Source organism: Lichenostomus cassidix, chromosome 19 (assembly GCF_008360975.1).
Source record: "Lichenostomus cassidix isolate B80296 chromosome 19, HeHo_3.0, whole genome shotgun sequence".
NCBI classification, from domain to species: Eukaryota; Metazoa; Chordata; class Aves; order Passeriformes; family Meliphagidae; genus Lichenostomus; species Lichenostomus cassidix.
Window position 1 is genome coordinate 6,675,885 of NC_139499.1, and position 9,912 is coordinate 6,685,796.

The following is a 9,912-nucleotide window of genomic DNA, read 5'->3' on the forward strand; positions in this document are numbered from 1 at the left end:
ATTTACTGACGATAGCTGTTCTACTGTACTACCTGGCGCTGGGACGAGATGGGCTTTAAAGGTCCCTTCCAGCCCCAAACCAGCCCGCGATTCTCTCGCAAAAAGACACTTTTCTCGAGAAAGAATCACACAAAGGATGTGCTCGCACCGCGACCGCAATCCCCCCGTTCCCGCTGGTGTGTCGCGATGGCGGCCGCACTATCGCGATCCGAGCCGTGTGCGCGGTGCCCGGGGACAGCAGTGAGGGCGACGGGGCTACCGGGGGGCCTGGGAGCTCCGCGCTGAGACCCCGGGGATGGGGGTGGGAGCGACTGTCGCGACAGGCGGCGGGTGTCGCGACAGGGGGCGGGTGGGCACACCGGTGATGCCTCAGCGGGCGGGGGGAGGGGACAGCCGGGAAGGACAATGAGGGGGGGGATGAACGGCGGCGGTCCCGCCGCGCCGTGAGGGGGAACGGGAGGATGGCGATGAGGAGCGGGAGGAGGAGGCGGCGGTAGGGGGCCGCGCCCTCGCTCCCGCCGCGTGCCGCACTTACTCTCGGTGCCCCTGCCCGGGCCTCATGGCGCCGCCGCCGCTGTGCCCGCCCGGCCCCGCCGCCGCCGCCGCCGCCCGCCCCGGCCGTGCTGGCTGCGCAGCCGCCCCCGCGCACGCGCGGCCCGCGCGCCGCCCGCCCCGCCCCGCGCACGCGCGGCCACGGCAGAGAGGGGAGGGGGAGAGGGGAGATGGGGGGGGCAGCGCCGCGCCGCCCCCTGCCGGTGAGCGGGGGTAGTGCAGGGCGCAGACGGGGGACACTGGGGACACGAGGGGACAGTGGTGGGGGGCAGAGGGAGGGACACGGTGGGTACAGAGTGGGGAAAATGAAAGGAGAGCATGGGGCGCATAGGGAGGACATGAAGGGGATGCAGGGGGAACACAGAGCGACACAGGGTCATGGCAGGGGCACAGGGAGGACATAAAGGGGACACGGGGGGAACACGGAGAGACACAGGGTCATGGCAGGGGCAGAGGGAGGACATGAAAGGAACATGCGGCTGGACAAGGAGACACAGGCTGGCCAGGAAGGGGACATAGAGCAGGACACAGAGGAGACTCCAGCGCTGCCCACACCGGGGTCTCGACAGACACCCCCTGCCCATCTGGGGTCAGTCCTTGGTGAAGTCTTTTTCCATAGGAAATTGGCAGTGTGCACCCCTGCGATGGGATAATTAACCTAATTATCAACGCTCGTTAAGGAGCTGCAGGTCAGGAAGGTGAGAGACTTCACCCCTTCCCCTGCCAAGAGCATTTCCACTGACCTCAGGAGTGCTCTGGGCACTTGGCTCCATCCCTTCTCCTGCCTGGAAGCAGCCTGGGATGAAGCTCTGGATAAAGCTCACAGGAGGGTCAGTGTGATCCTGACCCCTCCCATGACATGGCCACACAGAGGGGACAGCCTCCCCTTGTCCCCCAGCACTCCAACCCTCCTTTTCCCCTCCAAAAGGTGTAACCTTCAGAAGCCACAGCTCAGGAAATGGGATCTAAGCTCAGCTGGGAAGGAGGAATGACGTGAAAGTGCCCTGGTTTGAGGTGGAATTAAACAGAGGGAAGGTGATGGCCATGAGGTCAGGCTGCCAGGGAGGAAGAAAGGAGAGAACAATCACTCGTGCTGGGACCTCATTTTATTGCAAGGAAAATACAAAAGTTGGACAGCAGCATTCAAGGGACCACAGCACCCCCTGCTCCTGGGAAACATTCCATGGAGGTTTCCCAACCCAGTTTTCAGTTGATCTCACATTCCAGACAAAATCCTTCAGCTGAAGGGTAAAACATCTCTTTCACAATGCACATCTCTTTCACCTGCCCTCAGCAGGTTTGAGTTCCAGACCCTCCCCAATCTCTTCACTGCTGGGGTTTTCTTCCCCCAGGGATGTTGAATTGTAACAGCACATGGAGATTTACCAGCTCCACACTGGTTTTGCCTGGCAGATAAGCCAGTCAGGCATTACAGATGTTCCAGCTGCCAGCAAACCCCTAAAACTGACTCCCTACATCCACAACCTTCAACAGGACAGGGAGAAAAGCCAACAGGAGACCATCAGGTGGGCTGGGGTAGCCTCATCCTCCTGTGTGACTGTGACTCAGCCTTCAAAAGAGATAAACGTGCTGATAATCCTCCACTGCCACCCTTTGCTTGCTACATGGCAGGAGATGCTTCCAAACTTCCAGGTACAAACACCTGAGAGCAAGGATGTGACACACAGCCCAAAAGAAGTGGGTGGGAGCTCTGGAAATGAAGTACCAGAATCATGGGTGCAGTGTCTGTCCCCAGTGCAAATGCCATAGAAGGTCTGGAGATTTTATTTCAGTTTGGGCTGTTCCCCCTAAGAATAATATATTCCACTTCAGCCCACTGAAGTGATTCCATCATCCTCTGTTTCTGAATTGAACAAAGGTGCCAAGATACCCCCTGGACTGGTTTCTCCACATGATCAGAGTTCAAGAGCTGTTACAACACACAAAGGGCTCTCAACCCTTCACCTCCACCCTGAGCTTCAAGCGGACATCACACAGAAAAGTATTCATCAGGTCCTGGCCAGCCTCCTGAGCAATCCTGCTGATGACCTTTCCTCCTCTTCCAATCAACATCCTCTGCATTAAAACCCAGAGAGAGCATCATCAAACTCATCCTTACATTGCCCAGGAGAACACTGCAGCCACAGAAGCAGTCAGAGAAATTCCAAAAATCAAACCATGAGGCAACTTCAGGAAGGTACTGAACACCCTGTATGGGGTACAGTGCTCTTCCCAAAAGGGAGAGTGAGGGGATAACAGCAAGGATGCACATGTGGTGGACTTGGGGAACCTCCCTTCACCCTCCCCAGCATCCCATCCTTCCCTCACTCACCTTATGAGACTCCCTTGGGACCAAGAGGTTCTGCACGATGATGAGCTCCCCACATTGTCCTTCCTCCCAAATCTGCGTCACCTGCGACAGCAAGAGACAACTCAGCAATCCTGGGAAATCCTTAGGAATCCCAAACATCACTGCCTTGGAGACACAAGGGTGGCCCTTTCACACACAGAAAGGATCCCACAGCACACCTGAGTGAAGTGCCTGGCAGATCTCACAGATCCAAACAAAGGGATTCTCATCACACAGTCCAAAATTCCCAATAAAACACTTCATGGGTAGGTGTATGCTTCCCACCTGAGTCACCCCATAAGGCACCTCCAAGGGCAGGTACTCCAGGACCTTCTCCCTGATGATATTATCACAGATCTCCTGAGGTGATTGGCTGGTCAGGACCTCGCTGTGGAATTCCCAAGGGCCTGGCTTGGCTTGCATCAGCAGGTACCTCTGTGGGCACAACACACCTCCCATCAGCTGCCACCAAGTGTCACCCACACAGTGCCAACACCCCCCTGTGCTCCTCTGTACTGGGGTCCCACAGCAGTCTCCAGGTGTGACACAAACTCAGACTGGAGTTACCTTGAGTGTATCCACCTCCTCCCCACGGCGAGCTGCCAGCATGAAGATTTCCTGGAAGTGTGGCCAGCCTTTCATATCTTTGAGATCCTTGGGTCCATAGTGCTTTGGCCCTTGGGATTCCTCTCCAACATCACTGCTTTTGTCCAAACCAGAGCCTTTCTGGGCCTGATTCTTTTCCTGCCCACAGGGGGACTCTGGGACCTTGCTTCCAGGTGAAGCAGCCCGAGTGATTTGAAGAGGAGACTTTGCTGAAGAATCAGAATCCTGTTTAAATGCAGATTTCACTTCCAGTTTCTTCCCATTTACAACTCCCTCTGTAAGATCAGCTACTATTTCCAGCAGGAGAAACTTCTTCTTTAGGATATCCACCTGAAGTCAGAGAGAGAGAGGGGTCAGGATTTGTCCTAAACGAGATGGGCAGCTGGGCCCTGGACCTGAAGGAGCCAGAAAAAACCACCCAGGGAAGCAGCTGCTCCAGGACAAGACAGTTTTGTGACCAGAGGTCAAACCAGAATGTGTCAGCAGTGCCAGCACATTTTGCCCCAACACTGAGAGCCTGTCAGCTCTGCTGAGATTCTCCCTGGCCAACCTGGCTCCTCTTCCCAGGTGGATTTAAAGCCCAGACAGCAGCACAGCTTCAGGGGTACCTGTGCATGCAACAGGTACACACACCCCACTCAATATTCTGGAGCAGAGGGGGAAACTTGTCTCCTTTAACACATAAAGGACTTAGGAACTCATCACTGCTGATGTCAGGTGGTGCCTGAAAAGGGCAGGAAGAATGAGCAGGATTTACCTTGTTCAGAACCAGGACACTGGGGATGTGGGGGAACTCAGACAGGCACTTCAGCACCTCCTTGCTCAGAGAGTTCCGTGTCCAGTGATCTGACACATCCACCAAAACCAGGACTGCCAGGAGAGAGGGAGGGAAATAGGATGAAACTGCATTTTCCAGAATGTTCATCTGCAGCTTTAGAGTCTGTGGTTACTCCCCTCCTCAGGAGAGGACAAAAAAAAAGTTTTAATTGGCAAAACACTAAATTACAGCTTACACATGTCACCCTAATAACATCCCATATGTCAAATCTTAACATCCAAGCCCAGTTATTAACCCAAGTTCCCTTCCCTTGGCACCAGGCAGCTCTTATCCCCTCCTCAGCTCAATATTCCAGATCTTTTCTCTGCCTTTCCCTCCCTGTTCACACTCCCAGGGCTGCCAGCAAACACCCAGATACCACAGCTGTGAACTTGTGTGGCAGAAAAGGATTTGGTTTGATCCAAAAAGAGCTGAAAACCCACCTAAATCTGCATGTTTCATGCTGTCCCACGGGTCTGTCAGCATAGCTTCATCTAAATTATGCCTGAAAGGTACATACAAATGAGTAAACTGACGCTTGATTATAATTGTGTTTTTCCCCCTCAAAGTACAGGAAAACCAGTGTTTTCCCTCATTCCAGCTGCCACAAAGCTGCTTCAGGGGCTGTGACATCCCTTGTCACATGCAGACACACAGAACCAAAACACAAAAGGGCTCAAGGGACCTCACAGGTTCTGTGTGCTACTCAAATTGCAACAATAAAAACCTTGGAGACCAAAATAAGGCTAAAAATACACATTTCTCTCACACCTATTTTACAGTCTTTGCACAGTGAAAATCACATTCCTGTTTTATCAACCCTTGATGGGCAGGACCCTCCCCACACCCCACACCAGTGGAGATACCTTTTGGCTTTTAGGGGATTAGTGAGGCCAGGAGTGTCCAGAATGATCTGGGAAAAAGAAACACAAATGTTTAAAGTTTGCCAGCAGTCAGGTTAAACTCATGTTTGGGCAATGAGAAGTGATCCCACAGGACACAGATGAGCAAATCCTGCTCTGGCACTCACCAGCTGGGTGTCCTCGTGTGTGATGACACCTCTAGCCTTGCACCGAGTGGTGTGAACCTTCTTGGAGACTGGGAAAACCTGGGGGAAATTAATTAAACACATTACCCAGCCAAGATACGCCAGAAAAACAAGGTAACAGCCTGAACTCCACCCCAGCTTCACCTTCCTGCCCAGGAGCTGGTTGGAGAGTGTGGATTTCCCGGCGTTGGGAGCACCGATGATGGCGATTCTCAGCACCTTCGGGTTCCGGGGCTGGTCGGGACGATTCTCCAACAGGCGTTTCTGCTCCTCTGCCAGGGAAAGGAGGCGCTTGGATGCTGCCAAACCCCTCTGCGGGTCAGGATCTTCCCGGGGCGCGGCGGCAGGCAGCGCCACTCACCTTTATCGGTGGCCACGGGCGGCGGGTGCTGGCCCAAGGCGGCGGGCGGTGCCTCGGCGGGGATGCCCAGGATGCTGCCCAGCGCCGAGCTGCTGCTGCTGCTGCTCCAGCGGCACGGAACGCTCCGGATGCTGCCCAGCGCTGCCCTGCTGCCGCTACAGCAGCCCCCCGGGAGGCGAGCTGGAAGGACACCATCAGCAAGCACCGAATAGACCGAGAACGCACCGAGAACACCCCAAAATCGCGCTGGCTCCTTCCACCACACGCAGCGCCCCGGCTGCGCTCCCCCCGCCGCCACAAGGCCTCCGAGCCGACCCGTGTCCGCCCCGGCCTCCCGGCTGCCGCCTCCCGCATCCAGCCGCCCCCGGAGTACGGCCGTGGCCCCACCGCACCTGCTCCCAGCCGGAGCGGCCCCGCCGCGGCGGCACCGGCGGCGCAGAGCGCGGCCCGGGCGGCGGCCATGGCCATGGGAGCCGCCATGTTGCCCCAGCGCGGGGCACGCCGGGAAGGCGAGCAGTGCCCACCCTCATTGGCGCACAGCGCGGGGACATAGAGAGAGGGAGGGTGGGGCCGGAGCGCCGCTGCGCCGCGGGGAGTTGTGGGATGGAAACGGACAGGGAGTCGGCGGAGCAGGGCGGGGACACGGGAGCGTCCCCTGCTGGCGGCACCGCGCGGTGCAGGCGGCGCCACCGCCGTGTCCCCAGTGCTCCCGGTGCCACCAGTGCCACCAGTGCCACCCTAGTGCTCCCGGTGCCACCAGTGCCACCAGTGCCACCCTAGTGCTCCCAGTGCCACCAGTGCCACCCTAGTGCTCCCGGTGCCACCAGTGCCACCAGTGCCACCAGTGCTACCCTAGTGCTCCCAGTGCCACCAGTGCCACCCTAGTGCTCCCGGTGCCACCAGTGCCACCAGTGCTACCCTAGTGCTCCCAGTGCCACCAGTGCCACCCTAGTGCTCCCGGTGCCACCAGTGCCACCAGTGCCACCCTAGTGCTCCCGGTGCCACCAGTGCCACCAGTGCCACCCTAGTGCTCCCGGTGCTCCCAGTGCCACCAGTGCCACCCCAGTGCTCCCAGTGCCACCCTAGTGCTCCCGGTGCCACCAGTGCCTCCAGTGCTCACTGTGTCCCCAGTGCCCCTGGAGTTCCCTATCACACCGCCCAGAGCTCCCAGTGTCCCCAGTGCCCTCGGAGTTCCCTATCACACCGCCCAGAGCTCCTAGTGTCCCCAGTGTTCCCCATCATAGAGCCCAGAGAGCCCCACTACCCTCTACAACACCCACACACCAGTTTGTCCCAGTGCTCCCTACAACCCTCTCCAGTCCGTCCCAGTGCACCCCGGGATGCCCAGTGCCCCCCACAACACATCTCGTGTGACTACACCCCCGTGTGCTCCCCAGTGAGCCCCAGTGCTCCCAGTTCCCCCCTTGCTACACAACCCCGTGCACCCCACTGTTCCCCCTACACTGCACCCCAATGCTCCTGAAGTCTCCCAGCCCTCCCCAACACACCCCAGTGCCTCCCAGTTCTCCCCAGCGCTCCCTGCAACACCCCACAGTGCACCCCTGCATCACAAAGCCCTGCCCTAAGGTACCCCTGTGCCCCTCTACACCCGAATGCACCCAAAATTCCCCATCCCACCCTGCACCCCAGTGCGCCCTTGAGCCCCCCCAGTCCAGCTCAGTTACTCAGTCCCACCAGGCCTGGAGCCCACAGGGGATGTGGTGAGGAAGGAGAGACGGAGCCACGTTTCTGTAACCCCCTTTATTGTCCTGTGTCTGGCCCCAGGGCTCCATCGCCGTGTCCGTGCCGTGCCATTCCGTGCCGTGCCATTCCGTGCCGCATGCCCGGCCATCGGCAGAACCGTTACCATTACTAAACTCAGTAATGGTAACGGTTTCCCCGCCGGCCGTGGGTTCCTGGCTGCATCCAGAGCTTCCCACACCCCGGGATGCCCCATCCCACCACCCTCCCCACCCCACACCCCCCCAGCCCGTGTCCCACCCCCCTGCTGCCCCTCGCCGCGGTCCCACGTCGGTTCTGGCGGAGGAGGTCGGTGCAGCCCGCGGAGTACATCATCTATACTGTAGTGTCTCATAGCCAACTTACAGTATACGATGATATCCTGCCCGGGACAGCGTGGAGAGGGGAGCAGAGCCTGCAGGGGAGAGCGTGGTTAGGGAGCACAGCCCATTCCCACCCCGATGTCCTCTTCATCCCATCGCTGTTCCCTTGATCCTGGTGCCTCCTGAGCTTCCTGGAGGCCCCACAACGCAGCCTCTCCTAGCCTCTCTTTATCCCTCCTAATTCCACCACCCCAGAGCAGGATAGAGGTTCTCAGTGGCTTTCCCAGCCGGGTATCCCCCCTAATCCCTCCTTGTCACCCCATTCCCACCACCCTGGAGAAGAGCAGAGGCTCCCAATAGCCCCAACACCCCCTACCCCATCTTTGCCCCCCCAGTCCCACTGCCCCACAGCAGGATGAGGACTCCCAATTGCTTTCTCACCCCAGTATTCCCCTAAACTCTCCTTGTAGCCCAAATCCCACCACCTCAGAGCAGGACAGAGGTTCCCAAAACCCCATATTTTGTCTCCCCCCCAAATCCCACCCTCCTGGAGCAGAACAGTAGATTTCCAGGAGGTAGCACCTACCTATGGGGGTGGCACTGGGGCTTTGTGGGGTGCTGGCTCTGCACCCGCCTTATAAAACCTGCTCTGCCTCATCTGCATATCTCACATCTGCACGGCACAGCTGGACGGGGCCCTTAACCCCTTCATGCCCGGGGGGGCACAGCCCCAAGCAGCTCCTCCCACCCAGCCTGGCATTGTCCATGGGGGATGTGGGGATGGGGGGGGCCAATCCCTGTGTCTTCAAATTCAGGGTGGCTCCCACAAATTCCCCATTCTCCTGTGATCACCAGGATTATCCCTTCCCATAGTTGTGGGGATTCTGAACTGGGACCTTCCCATTGCAAACTGGTTTCCAGTTGCTGGACAGTGGCATTGGACAGGGCAGGGTGGCCCCCCGTGGGGATGGGGCCTGGGGTGGTGGTTGGGGGGACATCTGGGTGTGGGGATGTCACCCTGAACCCCCAGGTGAGGTACAGGGTACACGTGGCTGCAGGGATCCTGTGTCCCCCTGGAGTAAGTGACCTCTGAAATGCTGTGTCCCCTGGACATTTATGACCCCCTGAGGGCCATGTCCCCTAGCAGTGGGTCCCCAAAAAGGGATTTGCTGTCCTGCCTTCAGGGACTCCCTGGAGATACATTTGTCCTCCCAGGGGAATGTGTCCCCTGGAGGGATGTATCCCCCAGCGGTGTGTCCCCAAGGGCATGACCCCCCTGACCACGTGTGTCCCCAAGATGGCTGTGTCCCCTCATTGTGCATCATCCTGGTCATACTTGTCCCCTGACCACGCATGTCCCCAAATGGTTGTATGAGTGTCACCTGCTTGTGCATGACCCTGGTCACTTGTGTCCCCCAGCCCTGTCTGTCCCCACAGGGCCACATCCTGCAGCCAGTGCTGTGGCATTGTGCTGGGTTGTTTGCTCCAGAACACACTGGCATTCCTGGAAATCGGCTGTGGGGAGGTGATAATCCCCCATCAGGACATTCTGTGCAGGGGTCCTGATAAGCAGCAGCCTCTGGCTATCAGGGACCCTGCCCTGCCACACAAGGTGTCCTTGGACCCACTGTCACCTCTGGGTGACAGGAAGAGGAGCAGCATTGCCCACACTCCCCCCAGCCTGGCCAGACCCTGGCAGGAGGTGGCAGAGGGTCAAGCCCTGGCCTCAGCCTGTCCCTGGGCATGAGGTTGTGGGGATTTAGGGGCTACAAGGGACATCCTGGTTTTGGCCCTTGTTGTGACCAGAGGCATTCGGGAGCTTGTAATGTTCCCCAAACTATGGCACCGGCACCTCAGCACGTAGAGCAGTGACACAAAGTGTCCCTGAGTCTTTCAAGCCCTGCCAGCTCCAGGTGAGTCCCACAGGATTATCCCCATGGGATTATCTCCATGCTGGCTGATGCCTGCCAGCCCCACTGCCTGCTCAGCACTCAAGGACAGCCATGCCCTGTGGCCTTGTACCTCACAGAGGCACAGGGGGCCTGAGTGTCCCCACAGAGCTGGTGTGGGGACCCCCAGGTGTCACAGGAGACCCCTGTGTGCCACAGCCCCCCC

At 58.3% G+C, this 9,912-nt stretch overlaps 2 protein-coding genes across 4 annotated transcripts in view; both read right to left on the minus strand.

The window, feature by feature from the left end:
- The window catches only part of FAM222B (family with sequence similarity 222 member B), a 36,485-nt gene extending 35,844 nt beyond the window's left edge, over positions 1 to 641 (minus strand). The window contains exon 1 of one of the 2 annotated variants that reach the window (XM_085078286.1): positions 536 to 641. The gene's annotated coding sequence lies outside the window, so the exon portion shown is untranslated. The remainder of the gene's footprint in view (positions 1 to 535) is intronic. The other variant, XM_085078284.1, reaches the window with a different exon arrangement.
- A 1,001-nt stretch (positions 642 to 1,642) lies between these two features.
- Positions 1,643 to 6,280, minus strand: ERAL1 (Era like 12S mitochondrial rRNA chaperone 1). 2 transcript variants are annotated; one of them, XM_085078395.1, is made up of 11 exons: positions 6,127 to 6,280; positions 5,735 to 5,914; positions 5,518 to 5,645; positions 5,356 to 5,433; positions 5,192 to 5,238; positions 4,769 to 4,830; positions 4,266 to 4,378; positions 3,470 to 3,838; positions 3,188 to 3,337; positions 2,885 to 2,965; positions 1,643 to 2,628 (listed from the first exon to the last, which is right to left on the minus strand). In XM_085078395.1, exons 1-11 carry the CDS (start codon positions 6,212 to 6,214, stop codon positions 2,506 to 2,508), a joined length of 1,419 nt encoding a protein of 472 aa, XP_084934521.1. In that variant the 5' UTR covers positions 6,215 to 6,280; the 3' UTR covers positions 1,643 to 2,505. The 2 variants fall into 2 exon arrangements, with proteins under 2 accessions (XP_084934521.1, XP_084934522.1); XM_085078396.1 differs by lacking the exons at positions 5,518 to 5,645; positions 5,735 to 5,914; positions 6,127 to 6,280 and adding an exon at positions 5,960 to 6,113.
- Positions 6,281 to 9,912: the final 3,632 nt, after the last annotated feature.

What these genes read in the sequence shown, in the direction of transcription:
- ERAL1 (XM_085078395.1), bottom strand. Translation starts at nt 6,214, where the DNA reads ATGGCGGCTCCCATGGCCATGGCCGCCGCCCGGGCCGCGCTCTGCGCC. An exon ending in CATGAAACATGCAGATTTAG is followed by an intron (nt 4,379 to 4,768) that starts GTGGGTTTTCAG and finishes CTCTCCTGGCAG; the next exon opens with TCCTGGTTTTGGTGGATGTG. An exon ending in TCCCAAGGGAGTCTCATAAG is followed by an intron (nt 2,629 to 2,884) that starts GTGAGTGAGGGA and finishes GTTTTAATGCAG; the next exon opens with AGGATGTTGATTGGAAGAGG.